The following is a 25377-nucleotide window of genomic DNA, read 5'->3' as shown; positions in this document are numbered from 1 at the left end:
GCATTAGGTTGGCAGAATATGGGGATTTTTTTTTTTTTTACATTCAATGGAAAGAAAATTCTGGAAGGAAGGACCAAGGCATTTTCTTTTTATTCCAGAGTTCTGAGATAATCCTTAAAGAGGTGAAGTCTTCTTCTGGAAGTACTTGTAGGATGAGCAGGTAAGTGTCAACATCACCAATTTTATGGAATTGTCATCCAACATCTTTTACATGAAGAAAGGTATTTCTGAAACTATGTCCTATGTAAATTGCCTGAATGTTTGCCATGTAGCCATGAAGTTGCCTGGTAATTTTCTTGCAGTGAATGTTTATAATGCACAGATATGAGTGGTATTTAAAATGTGTGGTGAGTACGCACCAGAGATTGGAGAATTCAGTGAGACTGGAAAATTCAGTGAGTCTGGAGAATTCTGTGAACAGCTCCTTAATATACTGAGATTAAATCTTGAGCAGGCTTTGACAACCACGTTGCTGAGGAGCATGCATCTCAAAGGTTGTCACTGATTGTCACGATCTGGACCTTAGGAGGTCTGAGACTAGTGTTGATACCTACCATTTTCTTCTGTGAGAGTTAAACTTACCATAGGTTGTTCTTCATCCAGTGATTTTCCCCCAAGAATGGGCGAATTACTCACCCCACTATTGCATCGCATATTATTGTGAAATTAAACTCCCTGTGTGGTTTCCAATGGTGGAAAATTCAACCAAATCTCATGCACATCCCCATGCACATTCTGAAACATTCACAAGAGTTTTTCAAAGGGGCAACATCTCAGATTCAGATTTTTCTCAGAAAACAAAAAAATTTACAGGTAATACTTGGAAATGTATAGTTTCTATAGGTCTGGCTTCCTATTCGGGAGGAAAGGCTCTTCTGTGGGTGGATCTAAACTATTCTTTGATGTCTTAATAGTTTAGATCCACCCACAGAAGAGCCTTTACTCACGAATCTTTGGTCAGTTTGGAAACCACCTTGCTCAGGTCTGTCCGCCCGCCTCTACGCAGACACTCCCCTTTCCGCTGCGAGGCCAAATCTCCAGGAACCGGCTATAAAAAGCAGCCTTCCTTTTCCTGGGCTGCTTACGCTACGCCCAGGAAGAAAAGGAAAACTCACCACTTGCCTTTTTCTGCTGGATTTTCTCTCAGTTTCCAGCATAGCCTCTTGGACTGCGTTGTCTTTAATGAAAGAAGCCTTCGGAAGTCTTCCAGTAGGGATAACATCAACATATATCTAGTTCCCATTTGTTTGAAGAACGGTCTAAAATCTTAGCTTGCTGCCGACGTTTTCCAAGGCGCGTCAACCCCCAGCCCCTCTCAGTTTTGTCTTTTGTAAAATGGAGTCTGTGGCAAGCGCCTGGCTCCACCTCCATTTTTAGCCTGCAGCGCCGCCAGGCGTCTGAACTGCAAACCTGGTTTGTACAGCGCTTTCCCTCAGAAACTGTCAAAAAACAAACAAACAAAAATCTGTTCGTGTCACGTGGTCTAGTGGCACAATTCTTACCTCCTGATAGTTTAAATTACTTCTCCGACTTTGGGTTGAGCTAATTACAATTTTTAATTAGTATACGGCTTTATTATCAGCCAGCTGTACAATTTCTTTTGAGAGTAATTTGAATTTGATTTCTTCCATTTTAGACAGGCCAGTCGTTTGGCTGTACATTCATTGAGTTTTTAAATTCATCGGCAGGTGTTTATTACACACAGATTAATTTCAGGCACTGTGAAAGGCATTAGGGATATAAAATGGAATAAAGCCTGGTACTTACACCCCAAGAGGTTACAGCCTAGAAGTAAAGTAAAGCGATAATTACTGTAGTGAGTCGTAAGTGCTAAGACACTGATTTGCACAGGCACTCTGAAGTACTCAAAAGGAATATTTAAGCAAGAACAGAAATGGGGTATCAGGAAAGATTCTCAGAGGAGGTGAGGTTCGAGGTACGTTGAATTTTATGGTACCAACTTAAAAAGAAACCCATTGAAATAGTTTTCGACTGCAGATAAAGTATTTCTGATTTTACAGGAGAGAAGATTTACTCAAATGATGGGAACAGCATGGCTTATTTGGGATACAGTCTTTTACTCAGTCAACATCACAGAGTTCTGTATGACGTGTTGTGGGGTGACAACTAACTAAAAGACTAGGGCTGGGCCCTTGTTTCCTGTTTCAATTTGCTCATCTATCTAATACTCAACTTAAAGGAGAGTCCTAAGCATGAGTATGTGCGTGTGTGAGTGGCTTGTTCTGTTAACAATATCTTTAGGAGATATTTTTGAGTGGTGATTAAGAGCACAGACTTTTATGTCAGGAAATATTCAAGTACTGGCTGTGCTACATCGTATATGTTAAGTTAGGAAAATTCTTTACTCTCTCCAGACTTCAGTTTCCTCATCTGAAAAAAAAAAAAAAACAACTGATGAAAGGATGGTATCTACTTCATGAATTTGTAAGAACTAAGTGAAACAATGCTTATGAAATAGTCAGCCTAGTTCTTGGAACATCATACTGTTTCATAAGTGCTAGCTATTTTAAGTGGTGATACAGTGAAAACAGGGAACTTACCTACATAGTTCGGTTTACTCCTACCAACAAATGTAAGTCTAAATGACTCCCTTGTGTATGTTGATGGGAATGTAAATTGGTGCAGCCACTATGGAAAAGAGTATGGAGGTTCCTCAAAAAAAGAACTATCATATGATCCAGCAATTCCACTTATGGGTATATATCTGAAGGAAATGAAATCACTATCTCGAAGAAATATTTGCACCCCTATGTTCATTGTAGCATTATTCACAATAGCCAAGACATGGAAAAAACCTAAGTGTCCATCCATGGATGAATAAAGAAAATGTGGTGTGTATATATACATGGTAATTATGTCAGAAAAAGGATATGTTAACTGACCTTACTGTGGTAAACATCTTGCAGCAGAAAGGGGAATATTAGAGTAGTGGCAAGAGGACAGACCCAAGCAGGGTGGTTTACAAAGAAACCAAAGAATATCTTAGATCCACCCACAGAAGAGCCTTTGGTTCCAAAGGGAAGGCAGATGTATAGAAGCGCTACATTTCCAAGTATTACTTGTAGACTTCCTTTCTGTATTCTGAGAAAAATCTATGAATCTGAGATGTTCTCCCTTTGAAATATTCTTCTAGAGTACCAGAATGTACATGAGGGAGTGCATGAGATTTGCGTGAATATTCCATCATTGGAAACTACACAATCAGTTCAATTTCCGTTTTGTTGTTGTTGTAATTATGGTGACAATATCGAGCTCTCCTCTCATAGCAACTTTCTATTATTGAAGTATAGTTGATTTACACTATCATGTTAGTTTCAGGTGTACAGCAAAGTGATATAGATATATATACATACATATATATATATTCTTTTTCAGATTCATTTTCATTATAGGTTATTACAAGATATTGAATACAGCTCCCTGTGCTATATAGTAAATCCTTGTTGTTTATCTGTTTTATATATAATATTGTATATCTGTTACTCCAAACTCCTATTTTATCTCCTCCCCCTTCCCCTTGAGTAACCATAATTTGGTTTTCTATCTGTGAGTCTTTCTAATTTGTAAACAAGTTTATTTGTATTATTTCTTATATTCCATATATAAGCAATACCAGATAATATTTGTCTTTCTTGGTCTGACTGACTTCACTTTCTATGATAATCTCTAAGTCCATCCATGTTGCTGCAAATGGCATTATTTCATTCTTTTACACGGCTGAGTAACATTCTTTTTGTATATGTACACCACATCTTTATCCATTCATCTGTTGATGGACATTTCCATTGTTTCCATGTTTTGGCGATTGTGAGTAGTGCTGCTATGAACGTAGGGGTGCATGTATCTCTTTGAATTATAGTTTTGTCTGGATTATGGCCAGGAGTGGGATTGCTGGATCATATGGTACTCTATTTGTAGTTTTTATAGGAATCTCCATGCTGTTCTCCATAGTGGCTGCACCAATTTACATTCCTACGAACAGTGTAGGAGGGTTGCCTTTTCTCCACACTGTCTCCAGCATGTGTTATTTGTACTTTTTTTTTTAACATCTTTATTGGGGTATAATTGCTTTACAATGGTGTCTTAGTTTCTGCTATATAACAAAGTGAATCAGTTATACATATACATATGTTCGCATATCTCTTCCCTCTTGCGTCTCCCTCTCTCCCACCCTCCCTATCCCACCCCTTTTAAAGATGGCCATTCTGACCGGTGTGAGGAGGTACCTTATTATAGTTTTGATTTGCATTTCTCTAATAATTAGCGATTTGAGCATCTTTTCATGTGTCTGTTGGGCATCTGGATGTCTTCTTTGGAGAAATGTCTATTTGGGTCTTATGCCCATTTTTTGATTGGGTTCTTTGTTTTTGTTTGTATGTTTGTTTTTTGGTATTAAGTTGTATGAGCTGTTTGGATATTTTAGAAATTAAGCCCTTGTTGGTCGCATCGTTTGTAAATATTTTCTCCCGTGCTGTAGGTTGTCTTCTTGTTTTGTTGATGGTTTCCTTTGCTCTGCAAAAGCTAATAAGGTGGATTAGGTCCCATTTGTTTAATTTTGCTTCTATTTCTTTTGCCTTGGGAGACTAATCTAAGAAAATATTGCTGTAATTTATATCAGAGAATCATTTACCTATGTTCTCTTTTGGGAATTTTATGGTGTCATGTCTTATATTTAAGTCTTTAAGCCATTTTGAGTTTATTTTTGTGTATGGTGGGAGGGAGTACTCTAACTTCATTAATTTACATGTGGCTGTCCAGAGTTCCCAACACCAGCTGAGAAGACACTGTCTTTTCTCCACTGTTTATTCTTCTCTCCTTTGTCAAAGATTAATCGACTGTCGGTGTGTGGATTTATTTCCGGGATGCTTATTCTTTCCCATTGATCTGTATGTCTGTTTTTGTGTCTATATCACACTGTGGTTTTTTTTAATAACATTTAAAAAATTTTGGATTGCACATGGGCAAGGGCGAGGGATCTGGTGTGTGTTTGTGTCTGTGTGTGTGTGTGTGTGTGTGTGTGTGTGTGTGTGTGTTTTCCACTCATTGTTTTCAGAGCTTGGGACTGCTAAGGTCTTTTCTTTTGTTAAGACCGTGCTGTGCGGCATAGGGGATCTTAGTTCCCCGACCAGGGATCAAACCTATGTCCCCTATATCGGGAGCACAGAATCTTAAACAATGAATCGCAAGGGAAGTTCCCACACTGTGTTTTTTGTAATTTATTTTATTGAAGCATAGTTGAGTTATGATGTTGTGATGATTTCTGATGTAGAGGAGAGTGATTCAGTTTTACATACATACAGATACTTTTATATATTCATGTCCATTACTGTTTTTCATAGGATATTGTGTATAGTTAAATGTGCTTTACAGTAGTACCTCATTCTTGATCCATTCTTTATATAATAGTTTGCATCTGCTAATCCCAAACTGCCAATCCATATCTCTCCTTCTTGGCAACCACAGGTCTGTTATCTATGACTCTCAGTCTGTTTCTGTTTGCAGATGAGTTCGTTTTTGTCATATTTCAGATTCCACATGTAAGTGATACCATATGGTATTCGTCTTTCTCTTTCCGACTTCCTTCCTTAGTTTTGGGAAGTGGTAGTGGGAAGATATTTTCCATACCATGTCATGGAAAGAACAGAATGAAATTTTTGGCCAACCCAATGTGATAATCTCTTGGTCCATCCGTGTTGCTGCAAACGGCATTATTTCAGCTTCTTTTAAGGCTGAGTAGTACTCCATTATATATGTATATATACACCATATCGTCTTGATCCCTTCATCTCTTGACTGACATTTAGGTTGATCCCGTGTCTTGGCTATCGTGGGTAGTGCTCCTGTGAACTTAGGGGTGCATGTATCTCTTTGAATGATAGTTTTGTCTGGATGTATGACCAGGAGTGGAATTGCAGGATCATATGGTAATTCTAGCTGTACTTTATTGAGGAACCTGCCTACTGTTTTTTATAGTGGCTGCAACAATTTATATTCCCCCACACACTGTAAGAGGGTTACCTTTTCTCCACACCCTCTCCAATATTTGTTATTTGTAGACTTTTTAATGATGGCCATTCTGACCCGAGTGAGGTGGTACCTCAGTGTACTTTTGATTTGCATTTCTCTACTAATCAGTGATGTTGAGCATCTTTTCATGTGTCTATTGGCCATCTGGATGTCTTCTTTGGAGAAATGTCTGTTTGGCTCTTCTGTGCATTTTTGACTGGGATGTTCATTTTTCTTTTATACATTTGTTTGTATGAGCTGTTTGTATATTTTAGCAGTTAAGCCCTTGTCGGTCACATGCTTTGCACATCTTTTCTCCCATTCCGAAGGTGATCTTTTTCTTTTGTTGATGCTTTCCTTCGCTGTGCAAAAGCATATAAGGATGATTAGGTCCCATTTGTTTATCTTTGCTTTCATTTCTTTTGCACTGGGAGACCGATCTAAGAAAATATTGCTACAATGTATGTCACAGAATGTTTTGCCTATGTTCTAGGAGTTTTATGGTGTCTGGTGTTACATTTAACTCTTTAAGGCATTTTGAGTTTATTTTTGTATATAGTGGGAGGGAGTGTCTACCTTCATTGATTTTCATGTGTCTGTTCTCATTCCCAGTACGACTTGCTGAAGAGACTCTCTTTTCCGCATTTTATATACTTGCCTCCTTCATGGAAGATTAATCGTCCATTGGTCTGTGGATTTCGTGCCGGGCTCCTTCCTCAGTTACAGTGATGTATGTATCTGTTTTTTGCCTATACCACATTATGTTTCTTTCGATTTATTTTATTGAAGTATAGTTCATTTACAGTGCTTTCTGCTGTACAGCAGCGTGATTCAGTTTTACATATATATATATATACTTTCCACATTCTTTTTTAGTACAGTTTATCAGGATATCGAATGTAGTTCCCTGTGCTGTACAATAGGACCTTGTTGTTTATTTATTCTCTATAGAATAGTTTGCATCTGCTAATCCCAAACTTGCCATCCATCCCTCTCCCAGTTCCTCTCCCCCTTGGCCACCACAGGTCTGTTTTCTATGTCTTTGAGTCTGTTTTTCTTATGTTGGTAAGTTCATTTGTGTCCTATTTCTGATTCCCTGTATAAGTAATATCACATGGTATTTGTCTTTCTCCTTTTGACTTCCTGCATGTAATATGATAATCTCTAGGTCCTTCCAGGTTGCTGCAAATGGCATTGTTGCATTATTTTTTACGGCTGAGTAGTACTCCATCGTATACATGTACCACGTCTTATTTTTTTTCCAATTTTTAAATTTTATTATTATTATTCTACATCTTTATTGCAGTATAATTGCTCTACAATGGTGTGTTAGTTTCTACTTTATAACAAAGTGAATCAGTTATACATATACATATGTTCTCATATCTCTTGCGTCTCCCTCCTTCCCATCCTCCCTATCCCACGCCTCTAGGTGGTCACAGAGCACTGAGCTGATCTCCCCGTGCTATGCGGCTGCCTCCCACTAGCTATCTATTTTACGTTTGGTAGTGTATATATGTCCATGCCACTCTCTCACTTTGTCACAGCTTACCCTTCCCCTGCTCCATATCCTCAAGTCCGTTCTCTCGTAGGTCTGTGTCTTTATTCCTGTCTTACCCCTAGGTTCTTTATGACATTTTTTCTTAAATTCCATATATATGTGTTAGCATACGGTATTTGTCTTTCTCTTTCTGACTTACTTCACTCTGTATGATGGACTCTAGGTCCATCCACCTCATAACAAATACTTCAATTTCGTTTCTTTTTATGACTGAGTAATATTCCATTGTATACATGTGCCACATGTTCTTGAACCATTCATCTGTCGATCGACACTTAGGTTATTCCCATATCTTGGTTTGTGAATAGTGCTGCTGTGAACATAGGGGTTCATGTATCTCTTTGAATGATAGTTTTGTCTGGATATATGCCAAGGACTCAGATTGCTGGATTATAATGTACCTCTTTTTGAACTTTTTGGAGGACAGTGCTTATTGTTGCCTCTAGTTGCTACACCCATTTTCATTCCCACCAATAGTGTAGGAGGGTTTCCTTTTGTCACACCCTCTCCAGCATTTCTTCTTTGTAGGCTTTTTAGTGATGGCCATTTTGACTGGTGTGAGGTGATACCACTTTGTAGTTTTGATTTCCATTTCCCTAATAATCAGCAATGCTGAGCATTTTTCATGTGTCCATTGGCCATCTGGATGTCTTCTTTGAATAAATCTCTAAGTCTTCTGCCCATTTTTGGATTGGTTGTTTAGTTTGCTTGTTGGTTTGTATTGAGTTGTATGTGCTGTTTGTATATTTTAGAATTTAAACCCATTTTGGTCGCATCGTTGAAAACATTTTCTTTCATTCTGTAGGTTTTTTGTTTTGTTTTGTTGATGCTTTCCTTTGCTGTGGAGGAGCTTCTAAGGTTGATTAGTCCCGTTTGCTTATTTTTGCTTTTAATTCTTTTTTGTTGGCCAGCTGATCTAAAAAAGCATTGCTAGGATTTTTGTCAGAGGATGTTTTGCCTATGATTTCTTCTAGGTGTTTTATGGTGTCATGTCTTTATATTTAAGTCTTTAAGCCATTTTGAGTTTATTTTGGGGTACGGTGGGAGGGAGTGTTCTAACTTCATTGATTTACATGTGGCTGTTTATCTTTCCCTATACCACTGGCTGAAGAGACTGTCTTTTCTTCATTGTCCATACTTGCTCCTTCATCACAGATTAATTCACTGTCGGTATGTGGATTTCTTTCTGGGTTCCTTATTGGGGTCCATTAATCTATATGTCTGTTGTTGTGCCAATACCACACTGTGGTGTTTTTTTTTTCAATTTATTTTAATGAAGTATATTTGATATACAATGTGTTAATTTTCTGCTCTGCAGCACAGTGTTTAGAATTAGTATATAAAGATTCTCTTTCATATTCCTTTCTGTTACAGTGTATCACAGGATGTTGCTTATAGTTGCCTGTGGTATACAGAAGGACCTAATTGTTTGTCCACTCTCCATGTAATAGTATATATCTGCTAATCCCAAACTCCCAATCCATCCCTTCCCTACCCTTCTGCCCCTTGGCAACCACTGGTCTGTTCTTTATGTCTCTGAGTCTGTGCAGATGAGTTCCTTTTTGTCATATTTCAGATTCCACATGTAAGTGATACCATATGGTATTTGTCTTTCTCTTTCCGACTTCCTTCCTTAGTTTTGGGAAGTGGTAGTGGGAAGATGTTTTCCGTACCATGTCAGGGAAAGACCAGAATGAAATTTTAGGCCAAACCAATGTGATACTCTCATGGTCCATCCGTGTTGCTTCATGTGGCATTATTTCAGCTTTTTTTTATGCTGAGTAGTACATTATTATATATGTGTATATATACCATATCGTCTTGATCCCTTCATCTCTTGACTGACATTTAGGGTGATCCCATGTGTTGCCTATCGTGGGTAGCGCTCCTGTGAACCTAGGGGTGCATGTATCTCTTTGAATGATCGTTTTGTCTGGATGTATAATGAGGCGTGGAATTGCAGGATCATATGATAATTCTAGCTGTACTTTTTTGAGGAACCTGCCTACTGTTTTTTATAGTGGCTGCAACAATTTATATTCCCCCCCATAGTGTAAGAGGGTTACCTTTTCTCCACACCCTCTCCAACATTTGTTATTTGTAGACTTTTTAATGATGGCCATTCTGACCCGAGTGAGGTGGTACCTCAGTGTACTTTTGATTTGCATTTCTCTACTAATCAGTGATGTTGAGCATCTTTTCATGTGTCTGTTGGCCATCTGGATGTCTTATTTGGAGAAATGTCTGTTTGGCTCTTCTGTGCATTTTTGACTGGGTTGTTCATTTTTCTTTTATACATTTGTTTGTATGCATTGTTTGTATATTTTAGCAGTTAAGCCCTTGTCGGTCACATGCTTTGCACATCTTTTCTCCCATTCCGAAGGTGATCTTTTTGTTTTGTTGATGCTTTCCTTCGCTATGCAAAAGCATATAAGGATGATTAGGTCCCACTTCTTTATATTTGCTTTCATTTCTTTTGCACTGGGAGACCGATCTAAGAAAATATTGCTACAATGTATGTCACAGAATGTTTTGCCTATGTTCTAAGAGTTTTATGGTGTCCTGTCTTACATTTAAGTCTTTAAGGCATTTTGAGTTTATTTTTGTATATAGTGGGAGGGAGTGTCTACCTTCATTGATTTTCATGTGTCTGTTCTCATTCCCAGTACGACTTGCTGAAGAGACTGTCTTTTCCGCATTTTATATACTTGCCTCCTTCATGGAAGATTAATCGTCCGTTGGTCCGTGGATTTCGTGCCGGGCTCCTTCATCTGTTACAGTGATGTATGTATCTGTTTTTTGCCTATACCACATTATGTTTCTTTCGATTTATTTTATTGAAGTACAGTTCATTTACAGTGCTTTCTGCTGTACAGCACCGTGATTCAATTATATATATATAGATATATATTTACTTTCCACATTCCTTTTTAGTACAGTTTATCAGAGGATATCGAATGTAGTTCCCTGTGCTGTACAATAGGACCTTGTTGTTTATTTATTCTCTATAGAATAGTTTGCATCTGCTAATCCCAAACTTCCCGTCCATCCCTCTCCCAGCTCCTCTCCCCCTTGGCCACCACAGGTCTGTTTTCTATGGCTTTGAGTCTGTTTCTCTTATGTAGGTAAGTTCATTTGTGTCCTATTTCTGATTCCCTGTATAAGTAATATCACATGGTATTTGTCTTTCTCCTTTTGACTTCCTGCATGTAATATGATAATCTCTAGGTCCTTCTAGGTTGCTGCAAACGGCATTATTGCATTATTTTTTTATGGCTGAGTAGTACTCCATTGTATACATGTACCACATCTTTTTTTTTTCAATTTTCTTTTCTTTTATTATTATTATTGTACATCTTTATGGGAGTATAATTGCTTTACAATGGTGTGTTAGTTTCTACTTTATAACAAAGTGAATCAGTTATACATATACATATGTTCCCATATCTCTTGTGTGTCCCTCCCTCCCATCCTCCCTATCCCACCCCTGTAGGTGGTCAGAGAGCACTGAGCTGATCTCCCTGTGCTATGCGGCTGCCTCCCACTAGCTATCTGTTTTACGTTTGGTAGTGTATATATGTCCATGCCACTCTCTCACTTTGTCACAGCATACCCTTCCCCCTCCCCATATCCTCAAGTCCATTCTCTAGAGGGTCTGTGTCTTTATTACTGTCTTACCCCTAGGTTCTTCATGATATTTTTTTTTCTTAAATTCCACATATATGTTTTAGCATTCGGTATTTGTCTTTCTCTTTCTGACTTACTTCACTCTGTATGACGGACTCTAGGTCCATCCACCTCGTTACAAATACTTCAATTTCATTTCCTTTTGTGGATGAGCAATATTCCATTGTATATATGTGCCACATGTTCTTGAACCATTAATCTGTCGATCGACACTTAGGTTATTCCCATATCTTGGCTTGAGAATAGTGCTGCTGTGAACATAGGGGTGCATGTATCTCTTTGAATGATAGTCTTTTCTGGATATATGCCGAGGACTAGGATTGCTGGATCATAATGTAACTCTTTTTGAACTTCTTGGAGGACACTGCTTACTGTTTCCTCTAGTTGCTACACCCATTTTCATTCCCACCAATAGTGTAGGAGGGTTTCCTTTTGTCACACCCTCTCCAGCATTTCTTCCTTGTAGAGTTTTTAGTGATGGCCATTTTGACTGGTGTGAGGTGATACCACTTTGTAGTTTTGATTTGCGTTTCTCTAAGAATCAGCAATGCTGAGCATTTTTCATGTGTCCATTGGCCAGGTGGATGTCTTCTTTGAATAAATCTCTAAGTCTTCTGCCCATTTTTGGATTGGTTGTTTAGTTTGCTTGTTGGTTTGTATTGAGTTGTATGTGCTGTTTGTATATTTTAGAATTTAAACCCATTTTGGTCGCATCGTTGAAAACATTTTCTTTCATTCTGTAGGTTTTTTGTTTTGTTTTGTTGATGCTTTCCTTTGCTGTGGAGGAGCTTCTAAGGTTGATTAGTCCCGTTTGCTTATTTTTGCTTTTAATTCTTTTTTGTTGGCCAGCTGATCTAAAAAAGCATTGCTAGGATTTTTGTCAGAGGATGTTTTGCCTATGATTTCTTCTAGGTGTTTTATGGTGTCATGTCTTTATATTTAAGTCTTTAAGCCATTTTGAGTTTATTTTGGGGTACGGTGGGAGGGAGTGTTCTAACTTCATTGATTTACATGTGGCTGTTTATCTTTCCCTATGCCACTGGCTGAAGAGACTGTCTTTTCTTCATTGTCCATACTTGCTCCTTCATCACAGATTAATTCACTGTCGGTATGTGGATTTCTTTCTGGGTTCCTTATTGGGGTCCATTAATCTATATGTCTGTTGTTGTGCCAATACCACACCGTGTTGTGTTTTTTTAACATTTATTTCAATGAAGTGTATTTGATATACAATGTTGTGTTAATTTTCTGCTCTGCAGCACAGTATTTAGAATTAATATATAAAGATTCTTTTTCATATTCCTTTCTGTTACAGTGTATCACAGGATGTTGCTTATAGTTACCTGTGGTATACAGAAGGACCTAATTGTTTGTCCACTCTCCATGTAATAGTTTATATCTGCTAATCCCGAACACCCAATCCATCCCTTCACTACCCTTCTGCCCCGTGGCAACCACTGGTCTGTTCTTTATGTCTCTGAGTCTGTGCAGATGAGTTCCTTTTTGTCATATTTCAGATTCCATATGTAAGTGATACCATATGGTAAGTGGTAGTGGGAAGATGTTTTCCGTACCATGTCACGGAAAGACCAGAGTGAAATTTTTGGTCAACCCAATGAGATAATCTCTTGGTCCATCCGTGTTGCTGCAAATGGCATTATTTCAGCTTTTTTTTATGGCTGAGTAGTACATTATTATATATGTGTATATATACCATATCGTCTTGATCCCTTCATCTCTTGACTGACATTTCAGTTGATCCCATGTGTTGCCTATCGTGGTTAGTGCTTCTGTGAACCTAGGGGTGCATGTATCTCTTTGAATGATAGTTTTGTCTGGATGTATGACCAGGAGTGGAATTGCAGGATCATATGGTAATTCTAGCTGTACTTTTTTGAGGAACCTGCCTACTGTTTTTTATAGTGGCTGCAACAATTTATATTCCCCCCCATAGTGTAAGAGGGTTACCTTTTCTCCACACCCTCTCCAGCATTTGTTATTTCTAGACTTTTTAAAGATGGCCATTCTGACCGCTGTGAGGTGGTACCTCAATGTACTTTTGATTTGCATTTCTCTACTAATCAGTGATGTTGAGCATCTTTTCATGTGTCTATAGGCCGTGCAGCAGGATAAGTCTTCGTTTCTGCGTTCGGAGGCTGCCGCGGAGCCATTACTGTCTTTTGTAATGCATTAAGGATTTTAGCACACACTGCTTTTTATTTTTAATTCTCTGCTTCTGTTTTTATGCTTGCCTCTCCACTTCTCTTTGCCGTCTGGAGTCAAAGCTGAACCACGTCGATAAGAGCCTTGCACTATATCCAAGAGTTTTTCCTCCAGATTGATTCTGGTCTGTTACTGCGAAGAACTAGGCAGGAAGTCTCCTGGGTTTCAGCACTTTCACTCCTTGAGAGAAGGTCTAAAGGCTTGGTTGAGCTTAAACATTTTTGGCAAGAATACTTCATTGGTGATTCTGTGTGCTTTATATTCTCTCACATGTGCTGTTTTGTTTTATTTTTATACGGTTGGCCCTCAAGTTCACAGAATTGGATTATGATAAACTGTCATCATTAGTCCATACCTGACCTGAATTGTTTGTTTACTTACCTATCCAGTATCATTTAGCTGTATATCTATATATGTAGTTATCTATCGAAATAGTAATAAGAATTTGTGAACACAGCACCTCCCCACAAATGCCAGGACCTTGGTAGTAATATACATCTGATCGTACAAATGGTCCCTCCTACCACTCCCTGGACCCAGCAAATCAAGGTAACTATCATCCTGAATTCTATGTGCATCATTCTTTGCTCCTCTGAATTTTTTTTTGTATTATATGTTACTCCCACATATATATTTTTCTAGTTATTTTAAATTTTATAGTAAGGGTAAAATACTGTATGTGATACTTTGGTACATTTTATTCTCTAATATTTATTTTTAAAATCCAATCATCTTGTGTTCCTGTAATTCATTTATTTAGATTACTGTAAAACATTCCATTCTGTGAGTATGCCGTAGCTTATTCATTCAGTTGATAGGCATATGGATTGTTTCCTGATTTTTGCTCCTGTTGCCCACTGTCAATATAAACATTCTTATATATACCTCCTGATGCAAATGTACAAGAATTTCTTTTGGGTATATAACTAGGAATAGAAATTCTGGAACTCGCAAGTATTTATCTGGGAGTAATCGTTATATTTAGTAGCTAATATTCAACTATTTTGCAAAGTAGTTGTACTGATTTTTACATGCACTTACAGTATATAGGCCTGAATCTCTTGTATCCACATGCTTTCTAACACTTGGCATTGTCAGGCTTTTAAATTTCTGTCAAACAAAAAAATCTATCTGATCTTGGTTTTGATCTATATTTCTCTAATTACAGCAAAAGAACATTTCTTTGTGCATCTATTGGTTATATGTTTCTTCTGTGAAATGTTTGTTCATATCTTTTACCATTTTTCTATTGTTATTTTTATTTATATTGGTTTGTAGGAGTTCTTTATATATCCTTGATATTAATTCTTTGTCAGTGTGTATATGTGAGTATCCTCTCCTGGTTTGTACCTTTTCACATCTTTAAGATGTCTATTGATAAATGAAGTTTCTTGATTTTATTACAACTGTATTAATCTTTTATTCTATGGTCAGTGTCTTTTTAAAGAAATTATTTCTAGCCCAAGGGTCTAAAATCCATTAACCTGTATTTTCCACTAAGAGCTTGAACGTTGTTTTGGGTTTTGTTTTTGACATTTGAGTCTTAGAACCATTTGAATTAAGACCCAATTTAATCTTTTTCTCTTTGGATAACCACTTTTAACTGAACATTTCATCTTTTCACATTGATCTGTGTTATGGACTGAATATTTGTGCCCCACCCGCTACCCTAGTTCATATATTGAAGCCCTAGCCCCCACTGTGATGGTGTTAGGACGAGGGGCCTTTGGGCACTAATTAGGTTTAGATAAAGTCATGAGGGTGGAGCCTATGATGGGATTAGTGTCTTTATAAGAAGAGGAAGAAATATCATAGCTGCTTCTTTACACCATGTATACATACATGGCGTATGTATATGTATATGGTGTATGTATACGTACATGGTGTATGTATACGTACATGGTGTATGTATATGTACATGGTGAGGAGGCTGCAGCCTGCAAGCCAGGAAGAAGACCATCATTAAGAAACCAGCTGCTACATAGAGAATGGACTTGAGGACACGGGGAAGGGGAAGCTGGGACGAAGTGAGAGAGTGGCATGGACTTATATATACTACCAAATGTAAAATAGATAGCTAGTGGGAAGCAGCCGCATAGCACAGGGAGGTCAGCTCGGCACTTTGTGTCCACCTAGATGGGTGGGATAGGGAGGGTGGGAGGGAGGAAGACGCAAGAGGGAAGAGATATGGGGATATATGTATATGCGTAGCTGATTCACTTTGTTATAAAGCAGAAACTAACACACCATTGTAAAGCAATTATACTCCAATAAAGGTGTTAAAAAAATTAAACAAAATTAAAAATTCAGTTCCCTGGGATTTGCCTGGCAGTGTAGTGGTTAAGAATCTGCCTGCCAATGCAGGGGACACGGGTTCGAGCCCTGGTCCGAGAAGATCCCACATGCCGCGGACCAACTAAGCCCGTGAGCCACAACTACTGAGCCTGCGTGCTGCCACTACTGAAGCCCGCGCTCCTAGAGCCCGTGCTCTGCAACAAGAGAAGCCACCGCAATGAGAACTTCACGCAATGCAACGAAGAGTAGCCCCAGCTCGCTCCAACTAGAGAAAGCCGGCGCGCAGCAACAGAGACCCAATGCAGCCAAAAATAAAATAAATAAATAAAATTCAGTTCCCCAGTCAAAACAACAAGAACAACAACTGCATTTATCAATAAACATTAAGGTAATGGTGATGTGGCAGTGCCCTTAGCTTTAAGATCAGTGCAACTACCCCTCAAAAAATAGCATTCAGAAAATGTATTAAACTCAAAAACAGAAAATATGTTTCAGGATTGAAGGAGATAGATACTTTAGGGGACAGTTCAGTTGATCTTTTTAATTAACTCTGACAACCTTCCATTTCAGGGTTTAATAACTAAACTACACCATAATTTTGGCAAATCTGAATTGTCCAGAATTTATCTCAAGTTATTTTCTGTGAAAAAGATATTTGAGCATCATAAAACTCATAGGCAATTAAAATCCAAAGCAATATTTGGATTATTTTCATGTATAAGCATGGCCTCACATTTTATAAGGTTAAAGCATTATGCAAAGGCTAGCATGCTAAACTCATATCTATGAAGTAAGTAAAATCAGGTACAATTAAGGGACAAGCACATTGGAAAAACTTCTTCAAAAAGAGGAAATAGATCATCCTGGAGATTACATATACATCAGCTAACGTTCTTCATTACATTACAGAACAAAGAACTAAAGTACAGTTATGTAGAAGAGCATAATTTTCCTTCAAACTTAACATAAAAAACCAGACTGGTACCAAACCATTTAAATTCCACCCCATGACACACGGTAGCACAGTCTAGGAAACAAAAGGGGTCACATTCACACATGCTATTTGCAAACTTCTGGCCTCATAACAATTGGCACGGTCCGTGACTGGAGAGGAAATGTGTATATAAAGTGGCTCTATCTCATTTTAAGGCGACACAGAATGTATTTTCTGACAAATTATTATAGGATTTAGATTGTATTTATGTTCTTTGTGGATGGATCAATTGTTTCATTCAATTAGAAAATATTTTTTATCTCCCACGTTTTGATACTAGGCACTGGGACCGGATGAACATGATATTAGACTCCTGATTATCATGGAGCTTCCAGTCTTAGGTGAGGGAAACAATAAGTACATAAAGAAATAAAGTGAATTTTCTAAATGTTAATCACATTTTAAGTGAATTCTCTAAAACTTAGATGCAGGTGTTGATATATTAGAGAATAGAAATTGAAATTTTAGTGACCTCGATAGTCTACCAAATTGATCCTATTAATAAATAAATGGAAATGAAGAGGAATAAGTGGAAACTGTTACACAGTTAGACTGAAGTACTATAAATACATGTTGAAGAATACTTGACCACCTAAAGAAGAGGCAAGCAGAAAAGTTATCCAAACAGTAGAGGTGGATTTTTTAAAATTCCAAACTAATTTAAAAATTACTGGCAAATGAGTAGAAGGAAGTAATACTTCCATTATATTCTACTTTAATCAGACTATTCGTCTTTCAGCCAACTGTCCTAAATGAACGTGGGCCTCCAGAAGAACACGACCTTCTCTGTTTACATTTATATCTACGTCAAACACATTAAAAAGAGGAATCACTACTCAGCCATAAAAAGGAACGAAATTGGGTCATCTATAGAGACGTGGATGGATCTAGAGACTCAGAGTGAAGTCAGAAAGAGAAAAACAAATATCGTATATTAACGCATATACGTGGAACCTAGAAAAATGGTACAGATGAACCGGTTTGCAGGGCAGAAATTGAGACACAGATGCAGACAACAAACGTATGGACACCAAGTGGGGGAAGTGGCAGGGGAGGGGAGGGCGGGGATGAACTGGGAGATTGGGATTGACATGTATACACTAATATGTATAAAATGGATGACTAATAAGAACTTGCTGTATAAAAAAATAAATAAACTAAAATAAAAAAAGAGGAATCATCCTTGTGCCCTCACGGGGTCTTCAAAACAGAAACAGACCGAGTCACGGGCCCCCTACAGCCATCTTCATAATCAACAAACACAGACTAAGAATTATAGTGGGCTGCACGTCCTCACTCCACTGACTTGGGTACTTTAAAATCCACGGTGTGGTTAGTTACGAGTTTTTTTTATCGGCTCCAGATTGAATATAGCTTGTGGAGATGCCGAGATATTTCCAGAAACAAAAACCACTTTCGCACGGACGCCTAGGAGGTACCCGGCCCCACAGAGATCCGGTAAAAGCCCTGACTTAGCGGAGGCGGACGGGACAATCTATGTCCTTTTTATAACCGTTTTCTCTAAATTCTTGTAAACCTACAGCTTTTTTTTTTTTTTTTTTTCGGTAATCGGGCCTGTCACTGTTGTGGCTTCTCCCGTTAGGGAGCACAGGCTCCAGACGCCCAGGCCCAGCGGCCGTGGAACGCGGGATTCTCGCGGACCGGGGCACGAACCCGCGACTCCTGCATCAGCAAGCGGACGCCCAACCGCTGCGCCAGCAGGGAAGCGCTAAGCCAATCGCTCTTTACGAAACATAATCTTCATCCCGTTAAGGCCAAATTCTTGCGAGACGACAAGACACGCCGGAGCGCGTATTCGGGCGTTGCGACTGCGCGCGCTGGGGCAGCCCGCACTTCCGCCCGAGGCGTGTTGCGACTCACAGCAGCTTCCCGTCCCGTGTGGTGACGTAGCTGTCTTTCCTTGGCTAGGTCGGCCGTTAACGGACGGAGGTCCGCTGAGCTGCGGAGTTGCAGAATCTGGCGTTTGGAGCTGCGGTTGTTGGCGAGATTTCGCGTTGCCCGTCCACAGCCATTTCACCGATAATCAGCGGATCGCTTTGCCAAGTGCCGGGAAGAACGAAGGAATTCGGAAGGAGACGCTCAGCTCCCGGCCACCTTGCTCTGAGTGGCTTCCTTTTCCGCTCGCGCCTGTCCGGAGAAACTGGACTTATAATCGTCACTGGATTGTAAGTACCTGAGGCGAAGAGAGCTCACTACGCCCCGCTTTTTGCGTATCTTTGTTCCGGGAGAGTTTGTGGATTGGGAGTATCTGCTGAGCCTTATTTTCTGTGCCGAACATCATTCCGTAGGAGCCGCCATTTGCTTTCCCTGCGTTGTCCTGCAGCGGCATCTGGAGGTTGGAACTTGGCATTGCAGCTGACAGATTTAAATGGACCTGAGTAAGGCAATGCGTCAGTAACGACTGGTATTGTTACAGCATATTTAGAAAGACTTGGGGCTTAATTCAGAATAGACGCTTAGTTGCTCTTCTATCCAGAACTGTTTGTAATTAAAGACTTCAATTTATAAAGAACTGGTCTTTCCGTTGAAATAGCTGAAATTTTTCAGTGCAACAAGTGGTTATTAGAGAAAAAGTGAGTCACAAAGAAATAAAGATGAGTAAGAGCAAAGATGATGCTCCTCACGAACTAGAGAGCCAGTTTATCTTACGCCTACCTCTGGAGTATGCCTCTACCGTGAGGCGGGCGGTACAGTCTGGTCATGTCAACCTGAAGGACAGACTGACAATTGAGTTACACCCTGATGGGCGTCATGGAATTGTCAGCGTGGACCAGGTCCCATTGGCGTCAAAATTGGTAGATCTGCCATGTGTTATGGAAAGTTTGAAAACCATTGATAAAAAAACCTTTTACAAGACAGCTGATGTCTCTCAGATGCTTGTCGCTACAGTTGACGGTGATCTCTATCCTCCTGTTGAGGAACCAGTTGCCACTGCTGATCCCAAAGCAAGCAAGAAAAAGGATAAGGACAAAGAGAAAAAGTTTGTATGGAACCATGGAATTACTCTGCCTCTAAAAAATGTCAGAAAGAGAAGGTTCCGTAAGACAGCAAAGAAGAAGTATATTGAGTCTCCAGATGTGGAAAAAGAAGTAAAGCGGTTGCTGAGCACAGATGCTGAAGCTGTCAGTACCCGTTGGGAAATAATTGCTGAAGATGAAACAAAAGAAGCAGAAAACCAAGGCCTTGATATCTCTTCCCCAGGCATGTCTGGCCACAGGCAGGGCCGTGACTCATTAGAACATGATGAGCTTCGGGAGATATTCAATGACCTTAGCAGCAGCAGTGAAGATGAAGATGAGACACAGCATCAAGATGAAGAAGACATAAACATCATTGACACTGAGGAAGATCTGGAAAGGCAGCTACAGGACAAGCTAAATGAGTCAGATGAACACCAGCAAGAAGACGAGGGAACTAATCAGCTGGTTATGGGAATTCAGAAACAGATTGATAACATGAAAGGCAAGCTCCAAGAGACCCAGGACAGGGCAAAGCGACAGGAGGATCTCATCCTGAAAGTGGAAAACCTGGCTCTCAAGAACAGATTTCAGGCTGTGCTGGATGAACTGAAACAAAAGGAAGACCGAGAAAAGGAGCAGCTCAGCTCTTTGCAAGAAGAGCTAGAATCACTCCTAGAGAAGTGAGGAGACTTTTGATACTTAATTTCATTCCTGACAGTGGTCAGCCTTGAAAGAAAAACTTTGTTTTCATCACCTGGACTAGATAGTAAAACTTTGTAGTAGTTCCCAATTTCCTCCACTGCCTTCTATTGGATTTGTCTTGTAGACAAATATAACTGTGAATTTCTATCTCATTTGTCTTTTGGAACCACTTTGGTGGCTGTTTGTCCTGTAGTAAGTAAGAATGTATAGACAGATAAATGTAGGGAAGTTGTAGGATTAGTGGAGTGAACAGTTCAGTTTAGTAATTAACCACAGCTTCACTGCAGGACTTTGCTGCTGTTTCTCCGTTTACCAGAAGCTGCCATTGCTACTCTGTGATGCCATCTGAGATAAATTAGTAGAGTCTAGTTTGGTGGCAGTGAAGTTTGTTTACATATGTTTTCCCATGCTGTAGCTATTGTCCCAGTTATTCAAAGCAGTTTTCCACGTTTTGCATTGCAAATCATTTCATAAAGTTGTTTTCACAATAAATAAAAGCAAGTAATTTTCACCTTATAATGTGTCTTGCTCTTTTAGGGGTAGTGGGTATCAGATCCTCTTCTGAAGTGGCTTCTTTATGGGGTTTAAGGGACTGACCAATTGGATTCTGTTTCGTAGGAAAAGAAGCAGTTGTGTTAGAATTTAAGAAAAAGAGGAACAGCAGAGGCAAAGAAATGGGGAAATGTCATCTTTGCATTATGTTTCCAATCCACCTGCTCCATTTGGAGGTCAGGAGATAAAGAACGTTCCTAAACGATCCTAAATTCTTTTCTTTCAGCCTGATCTCACCACATTCTCTCACTATTTTCAATCCTGAGCTTATTTACATTTTTTTCAAGGAGTTTAATTACTACTCTTTCTCTTTAATAGTCTATTGGGATAAATACTATTACGCATCTATCGTACCAAAGTCTAAGTTACCTGTTGCTCATGTCCTCACTAGGCTGTAAATTCACTGAGATTACGTACTTTGCCTTGTTAGTCACTGTAAACTTACTAAAGAAGAGTAGAGATTAAAATCACAAGGTCAGGAGATGTGGTGCCTGTGTTTGTATCCTATTTCAGTGACCTAGTTGAGATTGATCTTGGGCAAGTAAATTAATCTGTTGGTTTCAGTTTCCTCATCTCTAAAATGGAGGTGATAATATTACCTACCTGGGGGCCCTTGAGTTGTTGGCTATTGAGTTGATACATATAAGGACTTAGAACAATTCCTAGAATAAAAGCAAACTATTATTGCCTATTTACTAGGGTCTGAACGTACAGGGATCAAAAATTTGATTTAAAGCCTGATTGAAATGGTAGAAAAGTGTATAAAGAAACAGCTGCTTTAAATGGGGTTGACTGATTTCAAATTAAAGAATCATTCTAAAAGTTTATAAATTACAACAGAAACAAAGTTTGCTTCAAATACATCCGCAGCATAAGCAAACTGAGTCAGTTTACTACTGTAGCTTTGGTTTTTATTTGATTCATTTACAGCTTGGTCTTGCATAAATATTAAAACCTACATAATGAAGAGTAATTATCTCTTATGTAAACTTCAAAAGAGAAAACCTTAAGAAGATTGGGATCCATTTCCCTTCATGTAAATCCAGAGTTACCAAAAAAGACTCAGTTTTCTCACAGCTCCCTTGCCTGATGAGTGTAATGTATAGGTGGGCTACGGGTTTCAATATTTCTGAGTTCATGAATGGAAGTTGAATTTTTTAAATTAGTGTTTTAAAATATTACAAGAAAAAACTCACTGAAAATTTTAAGCAATGCAGAAATTTTACAAATTCTTAATTTTATTCACTCCCCTATTGCCGGTCACTTAGGCTGTTCCATTTTAAATTTGCTATTACACAGAATGCTGCAATAAGCATGTCAGTGTGGTCTCTGTTTTGCATTATTTCTATAGATTAGGTAAATGGGATCTTTATGTTCACATCTAAATGTCATAAAGCCTGACGTTTTGAATTTGTAGATCAAATGTTTGAGACAAAAAATTTGTACAAATTGTGACCAATCATGTCTCTGAAGGACTGTCTTCAACTCTGCTTAAACTTTTATTACCTGGTAAGAACTGTGTGAAAACACAGACTAGGAAGACTGCTCACCACACAGCAGGTATATTGGCCTTCTTTCTGTATTTCAAACGCCCAGCTCTTTCACACTACAGAGCTCTACTTATATTACACTTATATTTCCCTTTTCCTGAAACAGTCTCCAGATGGTCTCATGGCTAGCTTTTTGTTACTCAGCCCTCAGCTCAAACCTTACTTTCTCTGGTAATCCTATCTGGCTACTCCATCTGATTGCTAGGGAACATGTGATGTGGGTGTGCATCTTCACTGAAAATTTGGAAGTTCCTTTGCCATTGTTTTCCATGTATGCGTGGGAGTACATGTGCTCCAAGTCCAGCTGTTTAAATATATTTCATGGAACTTGAGATTGTGTATTATTGCACAGCTATGTCTGATAATTCAATGAAATTACAGACGATTTCCCTATTAATGCCCTCATGATCCCTGGCACTGATTACTAACTTGGTTTCTCCAGAACATATACATATATGAATTTAATGCAAAAGCAGTTGATGACTTATTGTAGTATCCAGCATCTCTTGTGTTTGTAAAAACAGTATGTGCTTTTAAAAAACAAACAATGAACCATAGGTAATTAATGGACAGTTTTAAAAAACCAAAATAGGTTTTAAAAACCCTCAAATGTGAGGGACTTCCCTGGTGGTGCAGTGGTTAATCCACCTACCAATGCAGGGGACACAGGTTTGAGCCCTGTTCCGGGAAGATACCACATGCTGTGGAGCACCTAAGCCCATGTGCCACAACTACTGAGCCTGTTCTCTAGAGCCCGTGAGCCACAACTACTGAGCCTGCATGCCACAACTACTGAAGCCCGTGCATCTAGAGCCCATGCTCTGCAACAACGGAAGCCAGCGCAATGAGAAGCCTGTGCACCGCAACGAAGAGTATCCCCCGCTCGCGGCAACTAGAAAAAGCCTGAGCACAGCAACAAAGACCCAATGCAGCCAAAAATAAATAAAATTAATTTTAAAAAAACCATCAAATGTGATACGAAATTTTAAAAATTTTAAAAATTAAAAAATTTTTTTTCTAGTTTAAAATGACACATTGTTCTCATGAATCTCTTTTCTCTGTCAGATAGCCTGCTAATATAGTAACCCCCAAGGGCAAGGAAAATAGGAGATGAGACAACAGTGGATGAGAGATGTCAATGTTTTCAGAAGGCCAAAGCAGATGAAGAAACGATAAATTCATAGATCACAGAAAGTTACATGCTAAATGTCTGCAAGGAGGTACACCAAGGAGAAACAAACCCACCCACTTGATATAGACACTGAGGCTCAGTTTTTGCAGGCAGTTTCCAAGGAAGAGGGAAGGTGTGAGGCTAGAAACAGGATTCATTAATAGCTGTGTTCAGGGACTTCGCTGGCAGTCCAGTGGTTAGGACTCTGGGCTTCCACCGCAGGGGGCACAGATTCCATCCCTGGTCTGGGAACTAAGATCCTGCATGCCATGTGGCACAGACAAAAAAAATAAGATAAAATCTGTGCTCAGAGCTGTTGGATGTCCAGGAGCCCTATCTCACTCAAGCCCGATGACTTTTCCTTCCCCATGCCACAGACAGAAAGTTTATTTTCTGGGTAAATTGAACCAAAGAAGGCACAGATGGAGGCTGGGGGTCCATAGCATTGAACAAGGGAATTGTGTGAAAGTCTGTTTTCTGACTGCAGGATGTCAACCCTCTTCTCCCACTTGGTGTCATTAAATCAGTACCCAAGGTAAACATCCCCCGCACCCCCACTCCCCCGCAAACACACACAGACACACACACAGTCAAGACTGGAAGATTATTCTCTGAAGAAACCATATGGTACCAGAGAAAAGAAATCCAGATACATTTGGGCACTCTCCAAAGAAAAGGCCAAGTCACTACTTACTACAATGAAGTCTACCTGTTGACAAACAGTATCCACGCACAATCTGCTTTTAGGTGCCTCACTTTTAAATATTAACTGATACCCAAAGAATCAGACAAGGAAAGCTTTCTAAATGAAAGAATCCTTTTAGCATACTTTCTGCCCCCTCCACCATTTTGTTTTTACCCCCAAAGTAAAATACCGCCTAGGGCTTAAAATGTAAACTTTAAGAGAATTCGTTCCAACGCTGGGATTATAAGCATATGGGAGGAAAAGTGTGTCCTGACAGCGGTACCCTCACTGATGCCCCAAACTGCATCTTGCCTACTAGGCCTGTAGTCAGTTATATCCAGAACTGCTGCTGCATAAAGCTGCATGGCTCCTCAGCAAGAACCCCGAGACTTAGCACGCACAGAGCGCTGGAGCCACACAGGTGTTTTATATCAAGTTTTTTAGCTGTATATAAATGTTTTCCGATGCGATTGTACACGGCCTTGACTTAACCTCTAGAAATAACGAGGGTGTGCGTCCCACCAGCTCACAGGGCTTCAGGCCAGGATCCTCGGCGATGTTACCACGAAAGAGAGGATCTGCCCGCCTCAGGCCTCCCCCGGCGTAGCCCCCGGCGGGCAAAGAGCTACACCTGGAGAGGCGCGGCGGCCGGCACCTTTGTGGAGCCGCCATTCCTCTCCGGAGACGATTAAGGGTTTTGTGATCCGAAGGAGCCACCGATTGTCAGGTAAACCCCGCAAAGTGTTTGTTCGTTTTCCCTATTTTAAACCTTTGTATCTGTAGATTGACCCTTTGAACCGAGGCGCGATCAAGCACCTCCCATTTTGTTTTGCCGGGAGGTGGGGGTCTCTGGCCGAACAGGAAGGCAAGTCTTCCTCCGCCGCAGCAGCGCCTGGAGTTTCTGGCCGTAATCGCAGGAGTTTATCGGACAGCTTTCTACTGCTGTATT

General features: G+C 39.5%; 2 protein-coding genes across 2 annotated transcripts in view; one reads left to right on the top strand and one right to left on the bottom strand.

The window, feature by feature from the left end:
* Positions 1-25377, bottom strand: part of LOC307184887 (uncharacterized protein) — a gene marked incomplete at its 5' end in the record, with an annotated part of 41851 nt that overhangs the window by 3418 nt on the left and 13056 nt on the right. Inside the window, 5 exon segments of the mRNA XM_079918649.1 lie at positions 948-1021; positions 18642-18764; positions 18982-19163; positions 24959-25102; positions 25245-25329. Of these exon segments, the coding sequence (XP_079774775.1) occupies positions 948-1021; positions 18642-18764; positions 18982-19163; positions 24959-25102; positions 25245-25329 (608 nt within the window).
* Positions 99-20979, top strand: LOC307183665 (transcription initiation factor TFIID subunit 7-like). Its single transcript, XM_079916500.1, has 4 exons — positions 99-160; positions 6640-6757; positions 10255-10372; positions 18717-20979. Exon 4 carries the CDS (start codon positions 19403-19405, stop codon positions 20450-20452), a length of 1050 nt encoding a protein of 349 aa, XP_079772626.1. The 5' UTR covers positions 99-160; positions 6640-6757; positions 10255-10372; positions 18717-19402; the 3' UTR covers positions 20453-20979.

Source organism: Stenella coeruleoalba (assembly GCF_951394435.1).
Source record: "Stenella coeruleoalba genome assembly, chromosome: 3".
Taxonomy (NCBI): domain Eukaryota; kingdom Metazoa; phylum Chordata; class Mammalia; order Artiodactyla; family Delphinidae; genus Stenella; species Stenella coeruleoalba.
The sequence above is the reverse complement of the archived record's forward strand: the minus strand, read 5'-3'. Positions and strand labels throughout refer to the sequence as shown.